This window comes from Bos mutus, chromosome 29, assembly GCF_027580195.1.
Source record: "Bos mutus isolate GX-2022 chromosome 29, NWIPB_WYAK_1.1, whole genome shotgun sequence".
In the NCBI taxonomy this organism is placed as follows: Eukaryota; Metazoa; Chordata; class Mammalia; order Artiodactyla; family Bovidae; genus Bos; species Bos mutus.
Genome location: NC_091645.1, coordinates 27,175,376 through 27,191,062, shown reverse-complemented (window position 1 = coordinate 27,191,062; position 15,687 = coordinate 27,175,376). Strand labels below are relative to the sequence as shown.

The following is a 15,687-nucleotide window of genomic DNA, read 5'->3' as shown; positions in this document are numbered from 1 at the left end:
GGGTCACAAAGAGTCAGACATGACTTAGCGACTGAATCCTTAGTCAGACATGACTTAGCGACTTAGCAGGCTTTTTGAATCCTTATGAGAAGTTAAGTTTCAGCTCAATTATCAATATCTGTCATCTAGTACTTGATGGAGAGGTCACCAAGTAAGACTGTGTTAATTTTCTTTGTTAATTTTGTATTTTGCCTTCATTAAAGAACATAGAACATTTTAGGGAGAGGAAAAATTTATTCCACATGACTAAACATTAGGTGTTTGAGATATTCAGGTGGGATATCTGATAGTTTGTTGATAGTACAGGTTGTAAATCTGAGCTGGTGGTAGTGATTTAGTCACTAAGTCATGTCCGACTCTTTCTACCTCAAGGACTCTAGCCTGTCAGGATCCTCTGTCCATGGGATTTCCCAGGCAAGAATATTGGAATGGGTTGCCATTTCCTTCTTCAAGTCTGAGCTAGACACATACATTAGGCAGCTACCAATTTTATAGCATGGGTTCATCTTAGCCAGTATGGATTGACTGCGTGTTTATCTTCAGAGCTCCCTAGGGCATTGGCCAAGGCTATAGAATATATTACATTTACTAGAGATTAAATAGTGCTTTATAACCACTGGTCTCTGAACTGTTTTAGGGCAGGATGTACCAGCTTGCCAATATTATCTGGTAATATTAATTGGATTATAATAATTCAATAATCACAATAATACTTGGTTTTGGCAGAGCCTGGGGGATTTCAACAGTTTAGGCTGGTCACCTAGGTAGACTGCCAACAAGATCAGTTCTTTATAAAAGGAGGAGACTTGGGACTTCTTGGTACCATGAAGCTTCCCACATATACTGGTGGTAGTTCAGGACCGGGTGGCAGAGTGTATCTTGTGTAATCCAGTGTTGGGAGGGCATGGAAGCCAAAATAACTGGACCTCTTTCGTTGCGTACTCTTCTCTATCTGTTGCTGTATCCTGTACTCATGATAAAGTGTAAAAGGTTTGAGTGTTGTGAGTCCTTCCAGCAATTGAATGTTTAAGGCAATTTATTCATAATTAACACATCAGTTAATGACATTTAAACCATAAAAGTGGGTGGACTTATTCTGGGAAATTGTATGGGATAAGGGGATAAGAAAGGTGAGATTGGAAATTTGAGAAACTCCATTTAGTTATGAGCAGGGAGTAACACACCTGGTACACTGCAGATAAATCATGAGGCAGACAGAGCAGGTTTTGATATTCCTCTTTACAGAAGAAGAAATCATGGACTGAGAAACACTTTTACTTTTTCAAGACCACACAACTAGATCTTTAGATTCCTAAACATAGTTCCTTCAACTATATCACATTGCATCTTGATTAAAACTCCTCTTCAGAAAAGTTCCCAAGAGAAAGCTTTGAAAAGTATAAGAACATTTACCAGAGCCTTTGTGGCTTTCCTGACCAGCAGAAATGTTCAAAAATAGCAGCATCTTCACCATCCTGCAATTAGGATTTCTGAGACTTCTCTGTTCTGTCCAACAAAGAAAGTCTGTTGCTTTCTACAAAATTAGTGAATCTTAATGTTTAGGATTTATTTTTTAAAAAAATCAACTGAGACATCTGTACCAATGCCTACAATAACCTCCCTTCCATCAAATTGCCTTTAAATAAGGCCGTGCTATGTTCTTGCATTTTTTTCCCCCAGCACAATCTTGGAACATGGTGTACTCTTAACACACCTTGAAACCATGTATTTTACATTGCTAGTGTTAGTGTAATTTGCTTTTTATAGCATACGTATTCCTGAGATAAATGTCACTTAAAAATGGATTCCTATTTTAAGAGCCCCAAACTGTGGGCTATGATGAAACGGAGCTCTGGGCAACTCCTGACTTGGGAAGACTTTGCATCTCTTTCTGTCACTAAGTATCTCTCCTTTGCCAGTCCTCAAAATATTGGGAGGCTCCTTCTATTCTGTAAATATCTGGATTCCACAGGTTGCACCCAATAGGTACACAACATCCAACATGACTGTCCATTTGGTGTCAACATCAGCATGTTTAAAATATCAAAAATATAGTAAAACCAGCTGTGTGAAATCTACCTTATTTATTTATCTTTTGGAAATGGATTTACTACATAGCTATTTATAGAAAACCTCTAACAAATTTCTTTAACATTGGAAAAAATAGTAAATGCATCCTGAACTTAATACTTTTCAAATCTGAACTTTTATAGAATCATATTTACACTTCTTTCTATTAAATTTACTAAATATTAATGAATAATACATGCATTTGTCATTGCATTCAATATTGGGTATGTAGATTAAACAGTATTTCAGGATATTATTTTGCCTTGCAGTTGCATATGATATAGTTGGAGCTGAGGAAATTCAATCCTGAAACAGTGGATGAAAAGTAAAAGGCAGAATTTGACCAAGTGGATAAAAGGATATGCAAGAATAAGCATCCTGTGATATTTCATTAATTCAAAATTATTGATTGAAAATTATGACAATTGCCCCTCACAGCAATCCTATATGTTAGGTGTTAAATTTTTCCAGTGGTCATGTATGGATGTGAGAGTTGGCCTGTAAAGAAGGCTGAGCACCGAAGAATTGATGCTTTTGAACTGTGGTGTTGGAGAAGACTCTTGAGAGTCCCTTGGACTGCAAGGAGGTCCAACCAGTCCATTCTGAAGGAGATCAGCCCTGGGATTTCTTTGGAGGGAATGATGCTGAAGCTGAAACTCCAGTACTTTGGCCACCTCATGCGAAGAGTTGACTCATTGGAAAAGACTCTGATGCTGGGAGGGATTGGGGGCAGGAGGAGAAGGGGACGACAGAGAATGAGATGGCTGGATGGCATCACTGACTTGATGGACGTGAGTCTGAGTGAACTCCGGGAGTTGGTGATGGACAGGGAGGCCTGGCGTGCTGCGATTCATGGGGTCGCAAAGAGTCGGACACGACTGAGCGACCGAACAGAACTGAACTAAACTGAATCTGTTTACAGACAGGGTCCTTCAGGGCAAACACTATAATCTTACTGGGCCAGTAAGTGATGTGATCAGGACTCAGGTCATCTGACCACAAAGCCAGCTCGGGGTCAGCACACTGGCCTTCTCTGTCACCTTTGCTAACAACTTCCTCCTCCCTCTGTGTTGATAAGCTTCATCTTTAACCCTTGTCTCATGGTTTCTGTGATTCTCCCAGTTTACGGAACTTCCTAGCGCACGTCTCAGTGACCTTGCCCCTGCTCCCATTTCACACAGCTTTTCCTGACCACCCCTCTTAGATGTACTTTAGCAATTGACAGTCTGGTCTAAATTCTAGGTCTTTATTTGCCATCTTGACTTTCTTTTTTCATTGTCCTGTGACTGAAATCAGTCACCCTTGATACCTGATCTTTCGTTTCCACTCTTCCCCTCTGATCATTAGGACTTCCCTGGTGGCTCACACAGTAAAAGTGTCTGCCTACAATGAGGGAGGCCTGGGTTTGATCCCTGGGTTGGGAAGATCCCCTGGAGAAGGAAATGGCACCCCACTCCAGTACTCTTGCCTGGAAAATCCCGTGGATGGAGGAGCCTGGTAGGCTACAGTCCATGGAGTTGCAAAGAGTCAGACATGACTGAGCAACTTCACTACTACTACCTCTGATCATTAGTCGAGCAAACGCTGTTAATTCTCTATCACTACAGATACCTTGAGGCTTAAGTAGACCAGGCTGTCCTAAGAGATAACTAAGTCTGATTCCTTTGAGTCAAGGAAACGTCTTGTGCTGAGTAGGACAATAATAGTACTTACCTCATAGGATTAAAAACAAAAATTAACTGAGTTAATATGTCTAAAGCACTTAGCATAGTTTTTGGCATGCAGTAAGCGCTTAAAATATAAAATATTAGTACTATTATTAGTATTCTTGAATCCATTGGATGACATTCTTAAGCTTGCCAAATCTGTACTTTTGGTAGATTATTCATCTTCTATAAATGACATAATGTATGTAAAATTGCTAGCAGAGTGCCTGGTATGCAGGTGTTCAATACATGTTAATTACCCCCAATATAGACCTCCATCCCTGGTGGCTCAGATGGTAAAAGCATCTGTCTACAATGCGGGAGACCTGGGTTCCATCCCTGGGTTGGGAAGATCCCCTGGAGAAGGAAATGGCAATCCACTCCAGTACTCTTGCCTGGAAAATCCCATGGACGGAGGTGCCTGATAGGCTACAGTTCATGGGGTGGCAAAGAGTCAGACACGACTGAGCTACTTTACTCACTTCACTATAGACCTCCAAGTTCCCTTCTAATTCTAGGATTCTATGTTAAACATATATGTATTGTTTATGTACAGATTTGTATGTTAAGGAGTTAAAAATGTTTAATAAAAGTATGTGTGTGTGTTAGTTGCTCAGTCGAGTCTGACTCTTTGCAACCCCAAGGACTGTAACCAACCAGGCTATTCTGTTCATGGGATTATCCAGGCAAAAATACTGGAGTGGGTTGCTATTCCCTTCTCCAGGGGATCTTCCTGACCCAGGGATCAACCAAGGTCTCCTGCATTGCAGGCAGATTTTTTACCATCTGAGTCACCAGGGAAGCCCCAATAAAAGTATATTGAGACTCAATACAACACAGAACCACAGGACTCCTGATATTTGTTTTCTCAGGAGCTAACTGAGGCCATTTCAAATAATGATCTATCCTTTGCCATCTTTTCTCTTTGGTCAGGCTCTGGGCCTCTTCTCGTGAAACTGTAACTTGTCCTTGGCGTCCTTCTGGTGAGTAGTGATGGTCAATACACTTGGGGCCACTCTTGTGCCACCAGAAATCTGAGAGTTAATGCATGTGCGTGACAGCCTTTGTATTGCATTTACATGTGTCACACATGGAATGATACAAATAGACTGTAATTAAAAAAAAGACAGAAAAAATAGAAATAAATAAAGTAAAGCACCACTATATAGAGATTCAAGTTTTGGAAAGAGGGCAGTTCTGCAACAAAAAGAATACAGTTAAGAATAGTTCTTCCTACACTGCTTCCTGCTTGGGCTTCATCTGCTCTTCAGGGAACATGACTTTAGTGAAGCCCCAGTTGAGAAGATTTTGAAACGTAGTTCCCATGGCAACATGCTCTGAAGTGACATAAATCCAAAGAAACTTTTCTTGGTTGTTCTATTATTCAAACAAGAATCCTCTAAGGCTTCTAGAGAAGTCAACTTTTAATGAAGCTCGTCTTCTTTGCTTTCTGTGCCCCAAGGAGCACCTTTCCTATGGGACTCCTTTCAGGTTTGTAATAATGATTTATTTTCTTTAATTGTGAGTTGACTACAGTGGGAATGAGAGTAGGCCCTGAGATTTCCTGTAATCACCAGGGCAGTGGCAAATTTTTAAGTGCAAGGTCCATGCTGAGGCTTTTTGTTACTCTTCAGTTCAGTTCAGTTCAGTCACTCAGTCGTGTCTGACTCTTTGTGACCCCATGAATCGCAGCACGCCAGGTCTCCCTGTCCATCACCAACTCCCGGAGTTCACTCAGACTCATGTCCATCGAGTCAGTGATGCCATCCAGCCATTTCATCCTCTGTCGTCCCCTTCTCCTCCTGCCCCCAATCCCTCCCAGGATCAGAGTCTTTTCCAATGAGTCAACTCTTCGCATGAGGTGGCCAAAGTACTGGAGTTTCAGCTTCAGCATCATTCCCTCCAAAGAAATTCCAGGGCTGATCTCCTTCAGAATGGACTGGTTGGACCTCCTTGCAGTCCAAGGGACTCTCAAGAGTCTTCTCCAACACCACAGTTCAAAAGCATCAATTCTTCAGTGCTCAGATTTCTTTACAGTCCAACTCTCATATACATACATGAGTATTGGAAAACCTATAGCCTTGACTAGATGGACCTTTTTTTGACAAAGTAATGTCTCTGCTTTTTAATATGCTATCTAGGTTGGTCAAAACTTTCCTTTCAAGGAGTAAGTGTCTTTTAATTTCATGGCTGCAATCACCATCTGAAGTGATTTTGGAGACCAAAAAAATAAAGTCAGCCACTGTTTCCACTGTTTCGTCATCTATTTGCCATGAAGTGATGGGACTGGATGCATGATCTTAGTTTTCTGAATGTTGAGTTTTAAGCCAACTTTCACTTTCATTCTCCTCTTTCACTTTCATCAAGAGGCTCTTTGGTTCTACTTTGCTTTCTGTCATAAGAGTGGTGTCATCTGCATATCTGAGGTTATTGATATTTCTCCCGGCAATCTTGATTCCAGCTTATGCTTCCCCCAGCCCAGCGTTTCTCATGATGTACTTTGCATATGAGTTAAATAAGCAGGGTGACAATATACAGCCTTGACGTCCTCCTTTTCCTATTTGGAACCAGTCTGTGTTCCATGTCCAGTTCTAATGGTTGCTTCCTGTTACTGACATGTGATCAAAATCTATTCCCCATATGAAGGACTAGCAAGCACCAGCTATGTGCAAATGTTACTTGACATTCACACATACACACAGGACCGATGTAGGGGTTATAATTAGCTTGCCACGTGGAGGACTGCTACCAATGAGGTTCTCATTATAGACCCAGTGATGATGACTTCAAATGCTTCATTCTGACCAAAATATACATCAATTGGGTCCTGTCTGAAAGTTCATAATTAGAGACCTGTGCTTTCTTGGTTAAAGATTTGGCCTTCATTAAAAAATATCTGGAAGGGGTGTGGAATGTGTGTGATCCCTAATAAGCTTTAGCTGACTGTTGATGAGTTTGTGTGATTTTCTAGAGAGCTGTTTCTGACACAAAATTGAAGGTAAAGAAACTTAGGATTGTGAGTCTTTAGGGAAGAGGTTTTTTGTTTGTTTGTTTTTGTTTTTTTAATTAAGACTAGAGGGGGGTACAGAAAGAGAAGTTTAGAGACTATAAAGGAAAGCTCACCTGACTTTGTGATTTGGCCTCTGTGATGTGGTAGAATTATTTGAAAAATAAAGCACTGGCTTTGGACAGAAAATAGGGACAAGGTAAAGTGAGCCTTAAGCCTGTCTGTGGATTAAATTGGTTGGAGAGATGGGCCTTACACAAAGTTTTGGAGGAAAAAAAATGTTATTTCAGAACTTCTCTCACTTCCATCAGCTCTCCTCTTCTTCCAACTTGTATGAGCCTGAGTCCTGCCCCTTGCAGGTTCACCTGTGCTGTGCTTAGTCAGTCACTTGTGTCCGACTCTTTGTAACCCCATGGGCTGTAGGCCCCTAGGCTCCTCTGTCCATGGGGATTCTCCAGGCAGGAATACTAGAATGGGTTGCTATGCCCTCCTTCAGGTGATCTTCCCAACCCAGGAATCAAACCCAGGTCAGGTTCATCTGTCTCTTAGCAAACCTTTTCTCTTCCTCATTCCCTTTCTAAATTATACGTATCTTATATTTCTTTATGTACATCTCCTATAACATTTATGAAGGCTCTCCCACGTGTCTGCCTCTTTGTGAGACTCTTCCATTGTATGATTTAACTCTCACAACAACCCTGCGATTATCCTCAACCCCATTTTGCAGATGAAGAGACTGAAAATCTGAGACTTGTGAGTCGCTGCAAGCCAGGTTCTCCATTTGGTTTAAAGACACAAAAGTGAGTAAACCTAGGGCCCATCCTTCATGTTCCTGGAGGGAGATAGATGTCCACAAAGACAGGGATATGTTGGGAGGAGAGCTGCAGGAAATCTCAAGACAAGGTGCTACAGGATTTTTTGGCTAATCCCCATTAGGCTGTGACCTCATAGTGACTTGAGACCCTACTCTGTCTGACTTTTTGGCATTCTGATAGAACATACTCGAAGTTCTCTGCAACATGGAATTTCAGGTACTCAATAAACTCATGAGTCATATTTAGTTTTCTGGTAGTGGTGCTGGTTCAGTTGCTAAATCATGTCTAACTCTTGCGACCCCATCGACAGTAGCCTTCCAGGCTTCTCTGTCCATAGAATTTCCCAGGCAAGATTGCTGGAGTGGATGGCCATTTCCTGCTCCAGGGGATTTTCCTGACCCAGGTCTCTTGCATTATTCTGACCGGGAATCAAACAGCTCTGGGGGAGGCTGTTTCCTCCCAGGTGGAATGAGGAACTTTTTGGTTAGACCTGTTCCACATGGGTTTTAGGAGTACCTTAACTGAGGTTTTCACAAAAAGGCACGCCAGACACAAGGATCTGTATGCAGGTAGCTTATTTTTGGAAACTATTTCAGCATAAAGAAGTGAAAACAGGAACGAATAGAAAACTAATCCAAGGTTGGGTTATTGGGCTGTTCACCCTAATGGGAAATTGACAATCAAATCCCTCTGAAGCTCTCTGAGATACTATGAAGAATGAACCTCCAGAAACAGAAGAGAGGAGCATTTATCTACTGGCTCCCAGGACATGTTAACTCCTTTACACTAGCAGGTTTGCACATGCACCAGAATGGCTGAGTGGATTCCCAAAGACTTTCCACATGTGATGGCAGAGACATCCTAGCACAGAAAGAAGGGTGTATGTATTGGTGCAGCTGAGAAACAGTTGTCTGGCTACAGCTGCATGCTGCCAGCTTCCAGAGCAACAGTAGAGGCTGAAAGCATAGGCTGAGTGATATGAAATGAGGCATAAAAACTGTCCAACACAGAGCTTGCTGATGGCACCTGAACTTAGGGCCTGATAAAAACTGTTCAGAGTGGAGGGTAGAGGACACCATGGCTGCAAGGCAAGGCCTACATTATATGATTGATAATGTGCTAAAAAACTTAGAAAGGACTTTTGTTCCATTTACTTGCCATTTATTCTGAAAGTTCATCCTTGTTCCCTTACCTCATTGCTGTGCTTTGAGTTAAGGCATTTTGTCTGGATTACAAAATAAAACATAGTGCTTGGAGGGGCGGCAAATCAAGTCATTGACACCCACCAGTTCGTGAGACTAATTGGTCTTTCTCAGCCCATATAATCATGTTATCTATTCTTCTGTTCGAAATGTTCCATGGATTCACACTATATACACATTTCCTGTCATGACATTCAAGTCTCATCCTAGTATAATTTTGGGGTGCTCTTGTAGGTCTGATGCCCAGTTATGTCATTTACTTGTACTTTGCTTTTCAGTTAAATGACCAGGTGGGCTTCTTTTGGATAAGGTATAGGCCCTCTTCAACTGTGGAGGTTAGAGACCCATGTTTTATTCCACATTCCACCACCAACCAGTTCTGTAATTGACTGGGTCTCAATTTTCCTGTCTGGAAGACACAGGTAGAGAATTAGATCAGTGTATCCCAAACCTGGCCAAATATTCAGATCACCAAGGGAGATTTATAAGGGAAAACAAATTATAAAGACCTACTCCTGGAGATTCTGATTTATATGTCTGGATTAGAACAGCAAGGAACATACATTTATTTATTTTTTTATTTTTTAACTTTACAATATTGTATTGGTTTTGCCATATATCAACATAAATCTGCCACAGGTATACATGTGTTCCCCATCCTGAACCCTCCTCCCTCCTACTTCCCCATACCATCCCTCTGGGTCATCCCAGTGCTCCAGCCCCAAGCATCCAGTATTGTGCATCGAACCTGGACTGGCGACTCGTTTCATATATGATATTATACATGTTTCAATGCCATTCTCCCAAATCATCCCACCCTCTCCCTCTCCCACAGAGTCCAAACTGTTCTATACATCAGTGTCTCTTTTGCTGTCTCGTATACAGGGTTATTGTTACCATCTTTCTAAATTCCATATATATGCGTTAGTATACTGTATTGGTGTTTTTCTTTCTGGCTTACTTCACTCTGGATAATAGGTTCCAGTTTCATCCACCTCATTAGAACTGATTCAAATGTTTTCTTTTTAATGGCTGAGTAATACTCCATTGTGTATATGTACCACAGCTTTCTTATCCATTCATCTGCTGATGGACATCTAGGTTGCTTCCATGTCCTGGCTATTATAAACAGTGCTGCGATGAACATTGGGGTACATGTGTCTCTTTCCCTTCTGGTTTCCTCAGTGTGTATGCCCAGCAGTGGGATTGCTGGATCATAAGGCAGTTCTATTTCCAGTTTTAAAGGAATCTCACACTGTTCTCCATAGTGGCTGGACTAGTTTGCATTCCCACCAACAGTGTAAGAGGGTTCCCTTTTCTCCACACCCTCTCCAGCATTTATTGCTTGTAGACTTTTGGATCGCAGCCATTCTGACTGGCGTGAAATGGTACCTCATAGTGGTTTTGATTTGCATTTCTCTGATGAGTGATGTTGAGCATCTTTTCATGTGTTTGTTAGCCATCTGTATGTCTTCTTTGGAGAAATGTCTATTTAGAGGAACATACATTTAATAAGCACATTCTTTTTTTTTATTTTTAAACTTTACAATATTGTATTAATTTTGCCAAATATCAAAATGAATCCGCCACAGGTATACCTGTGTTCCCCATCCTGAACCCTCCTCCCTCCTCCCTCCCCAAACCGTCTCTCTGGGTCGTCCCAGTGCACCAGCCCCAAGCATCCAGTATCGTGCATCGAACCTGGACTGGCGACTCGTTTCATACATGATATTATACATGTTTCAATGCCATTCTCCCAAATCTCCCCACCCTCTCCCTCTCACACAGAGTCCATAAGACTGATGTATACATCAGTGTCTCTTTTGCTGTCTCGTACACAGGGTTATTGTTACCATCTTTCTAAATTCCATATATATGCGTTAGTATACTGTATTGGTGTTTTTCTTTCTGGAGTATTACTCAGCCATTAAAAAGAATACATTTGAATCAGTTCTAATGAGGTGGATGAAACTGGAACCTATTATACAGAGTGAAGTAAGCCAATAAGCACATTCTTATTTAATTCAATTGTATAGCTAGGTTTGTGAAAAACAGAATTAGATTGCTTTTAGTATTGCTTCGGGAGAAGGCAATGGCACCCCACTCCAGTACTCTTGCCTGGAAAATCCCATGGATGGAGGAGCCTGGTGCACTGCAGTCCATGGGGTCGCTAGGAGTCGGACACAACTGAGCGACTTCACTTTCACTTTTCACTTTCATGCATTGGAGAAGGAAATGGCAACCCACTCCAGTGTTCTTGCCTGGAGAATCCCAGGGACGGGGGAGCCTGGTGGGCTGCCACCTATGGGGTCACACAGAGTCGGACACAACTGAAGCAACTTAGCAGCTTAGCAGCAGATTTGAAGCAATACTGCTGCTGCTGTTGCTATTGCTAAGTCATGTCAGTCGTGTCCGACTCTGTGCGACCCCATAGGTGGCAGCCCACCAGGCTCCCCCGTCCCTGGGATTCTCCAAGTAAGAACACTGGAGTGGGTTGCCATTTCCTTCTCCAATGCATGAAAGTGAAAAGTGAAAGTGAAGTCGCTCAGTTGTGTCCGACTCCTAGCGACCCCATGGACTGCAGCGCACCAGGCTCCTCCGTCCATGAGATTTTCCAGGCAAGAGTACTGGAGTGGGGTGCCATTGCCTTCTCCAAATCTATGGGGCCTCAAAGTGTGAACTGGGCTTCCCTAGTGGCGTAGTGGTAAAGAATCTCTCTGCAATGCAGGAGCCATGGTAGGAATTGTGGGTTTGATCCCTGGGTTGGGAAGATCCCCTGGAGGAGGAAATAGCAACTCTCTCCAGTATTCTTGCCTGGAGAATACCATGGACAGAGGAGCCTGGTGGGCTATAGTCCATAAGGCCCTAAAGAATCGGACATGACTTAGCTACTAAACAACAACAAAAGTGAATTAGCTGTTACTGAGCTCAAGAAGACTCTAAGAGATGGGACACAGGAATAACTCATCATGAGAGAGGGGAGTTAGGAGAAGAGGAAAGTTTCCTTTGCTTTGCAGAAACTTTTCAGTTTAATTAGATCCCATTTGTTTATTTTTGTTTTTATTTTCATTACTCTAGGACGTGGATTGAAATTATGTCAAAGTAATCTGCCTATGCTTTCCTCTAAGAGTTTTATAGTGTCTGGGCTTACATTTAGGTCTTTATCCATTTTGAATTTATTTTTGTGCATGGTTTTAAGAAGTATTCTGATTTCATTCATTTACATGTAGCTGTCCAGTTTTCCTAGTGCCACTTATTGAAGAGATGTATTTTATTTTTAATAAATAATTTTTTATTATTTACTTATTACTTTTACTAATACTTTAAATTATTTACTTATTACTTTTTTTGCCTATTTAGTCAGATATATTCTATCTTATCTTTTCCAAAAGAATGTCAGAGCCTTGAGGGTAAGGATTTATACATTTAGTTATCTCCCATAGGGAGATATTAAAAGTAATTGTTAAAAATCCAGGCTTGGAGTTAAATGGACTTAGATTTCACATGACCTTTGTAACATTTAGTAAACTACTTCATTTCTAAAATGGGAGTGATAAGACTTAGTTCATAGGATTTGGGGGAGAATGAAACTAAAGTATTATACATAAAATGCTTTGACATATGGCGTGGTGAGGTCAGCATATAAGTGCTAATAGAGGAAGGCTGTTGGGGATACACACACAATCAGTGCTCAATAAATGTAAGTTATTAGTTTTTCATTTTACTGAGTGGATGTTAATTGAACAAATAATGTTTCTAAAATCCCAATCAAATATTCTCCTTGGTATAAGCAAAAGTTCCTTATTTTAAGAGTTAATTTTTAAGGCTGTGGTCCTGAGGGAACCTCTGGATTTCTACCAGTACCTCTAATCAGGTCCCCAGATCTCTAAACCCAGGATAAAACTGGCTCAGTCTCCTGTCACTGCCTGGCACTGATTACAGGCAACGATACGGTATCCCTTCTCAAAGATGGAGAAAAGCCTCCGGGCAGTCTCAATCAGATATCACGTCAGGAAAATTTTGAAGTCAGTCCAACCTCTGATCCCCCACACAGAACAGAGAGTTAAGGGGTAACTCTTAATTCGTTCTCTTGTGTTAGCACCACACAATTTGTCTGTTTGAACGACGGAGGGCAGCAGTTGGACTGAGAGGGACAGCGGACGAAACTGCAGGCTGAAAGAGGTGAGTGACTAAATCTGGGCTGAACTTTTCCTAAGTCCCCACCCTCAGGTAGTAAAGGCTTTGGGAAGGACCATCTCCCATTTCTGGTCTTCCCTGGTGGCTCCATGGCAAGAATCTGCCTGTCAGTGCAGGAGATGCAGGTTCAGTCCCTGGGCCGGGAAGATCCCCTGGAGAAGGAAATGACAACCCACTCCAGTATTCTTGCTTGGGAAATCCCATGGACAGAGAAGCCTGGCAGGGAAATCCCATGGGGTCACGAGAGTTGGACACGACTTAGTGACTGGGCATGCACCCACGCACCTCCTACCTCTAGTCTGTCCACGTTGACCATGAGGTGGACACTGGCATGGTTGGACTGGCTCCATCGTTTCAGAGGGCTCTTCCCAGAAAATGACCCCAGTTACTGTAAACCTGAGCAGACTGGAGTTGGAAGGGCATGATAAATAGACTGAAGTTTACTGAAGTAAAGATCTGGGAGATTCTTCAGTGCATCCTTGGGTCCTTTCTTCCTAGCAGCAGTGGCCGTCCTCTTAGAGACAGGTTCGTCCTCCAGAAGGCAGTCACTAGGGGCTCATGGGAACAAGACCCATAGCTTCCAGAAAGCCCTTTCTCCTGAAGTCCAAAATATCCAAATCCAAAGTGTTAGTTGCTCAGTCGTGTTTGACTCTTTGAGCTCCCAAGGACTGCAGCCCACCAGGCTCTTCTGTCAATGGGATTCAAAAATACCCAAGTGTGCCTCTAATTCCAAAGAGGGGGAGGTGACAGGGAGGGCAGCACTGCTCTCTCTCCTTCTGTCTCTAAGTGACCCTTTTCCTTTGTTTCCACAGAATGCCTGAAATGAGAATGGTAGCTGAGAACTCTTCTGGGACAGAGTTCATCCTCGCAGGCTTAACCAGCCAGCCAGAACTCCAGATCCCCTTCTTCTTCCTATTTCTAGGTTTTTACATGGTCACTGTGGTGGGGAACCTGGGCTTGATAACCCTGATTGGACTCAACTCTCACCTGCACACCCCCATGTACTTTTTCCTCTATAACTTATCCTTCATAGATTTCTGCTATTCCACTGTTATCACTCCCAAAATGCTGATGAGTTTTGTCTCAAAGAAGAACATCATCTCCTACGCAGGGTGTATGACTCAGCTCTTCTTCTTTCTTTTCTTTGTCATCTCTGAGTCCTTCATCCTGTCAGCGATGGCATGTGACCGCTATGTTGCCATCTGTAAGCCACTGGTGTACATGGCCACCATGTCTCCCCAGATCTGTTTACTTCTTTTGCTGGGTGTCTATGTGATGGGGTTTGTTGGGGCCATGGCCCACACAGCGTGCATGGTGAGACTGACCTTCTGTGCCAACAATCTTGTTGACCACTACATGTGTGACATCCTTCCCCTTCTTGAGCTCTCTTGCACCAGCACCTATGTAAATGAGCTGGTGGTCTTCATTGTTGTGGGCATCGATATTGGTGTGCCCACAGTTACCATCTTCATTTCTTATGCCCTTATCCTCTCTAGCATTCTCCATATTCATTCCACCGAGGGCAGGTCCAAAGCGTTCAGCACCTGTAGCTCCCACATTATTGCAGTTTCTCTTTTCTTTGGGTCGGGGGCGTTCATGTACCTCAAACCATCTTCTCTTTTACCCATGAACCAGGGGAAAGTGTCCTCCTTGTTCTATACCATTGTGGTACCCATGCTCAACCCCTTAATCTATAGCCTGAGGAATAAGGATGTCAAAAGTGCTCTGAAGAAAACGTTAAGCAAAATATTGTTCTCCTGAGAAGGGGGCAATATTTAGGAAAGGGACATTTTTCCTTCCATAGATGATTCAAGTTCCATTGATTACATGGAGGAAATTTTAACTCTTTCTCAACAAGTTTGTCTTTCCCCTTTTAAGTGACCTTTAACTTAAGAAGATTGTTAAAACTAGAGGATACTCATAGTTAGTGGGCCTTAAGGATCATTTGAGCTTCCCTGATGATTCAGACAGCAAAGAATCTGCCTGCAACTCAGGAGACCTGGGTTTGATCCCTGGGTCAGGAAGATCCCCTGGAGAAGGGAATGGATACCCGTGTGTTTTGTCTGGAGAATTCCATGGACAGAGGAGCCTGGAGGGCTACAGTTCCTGAGGTTGCAAAGAGTCAACATGACTGAGTGACTAAAACTTTCATTTTTCACTTTCAAGAATTATTTAGTTAAGTTGTCTTATTTCTGAGAACAGATTCAGGCTTAGGTAACTTCCCCAAGGTCACTCAGCTACTCAGCAGCTGAACTGTGACTAGAATCCAGGCTCTTGCTTTTTAATACTGATTTCTTTCCATTACTGTTCACTTTCTTCCTCCTTCAGCTGCCTTAGAAGGTTTCATTTCAAGTGTGAGTTGGTCTAGGACATGAAAGTCTGGTTTTGTCTACAGAAATTTCAGGCAACTTTTCAAGGGCTAATTTTAAATATCACATTTTCACATGAAGGTAGGAGGTATAACACTTTGTTGAGATGGTCTTGGCTGAATGACCAGACAGATTCTTGAAGAATTCTGCACAGTGTGTGGGGAAGTGTGCTAGAGCCCGGACAGCAGCACACGTGGTACCTCCTGAGATAGCGATGTGGAGCTTTGGCCACTTGGACTTCAGTGGATTTGGCCAGAGTGCATGAAAGACCTCAAAGAATATGTCAGTGTTACAAAGGACAGGATTTGGGAAATATTTCAC

At 42.3% G+C, this 15,687-nt stretch overlaps 1 protein-coding gene across 1 annotated transcript; it reads left to right on the top strand.

Annotated features, from left to right (window-relative positions):
* The first annotated feature begins 13,810 nt into the window (after positions 1 to 13,810).
* LOC102284833 (olfactory receptor 8B8) lies at positions 13,811 to 14,758 on the top strand. The gene has a single exon (XM_005906547.2). The coding sequence runs from the start codon at positions 13,811 to 13,813 to the stop codon at positions 14,756 to 14,758; it is 948 nt and encodes a 315-aa protein (XP_005906609.1).
* The last annotated feature ends 929 nt before the right edge of the window (positions 14,759 to 15,687 follow it).

Excerpts from the sequence above, each read along its gene's own strand:
- LOC102284833 (XM_005906547.2), top strand. The coding sequence starts at position 13,811 with ATGCCTGAAATGAGAATGGTAGCTGAGAACTCTTCTGGGACAGAGTTC.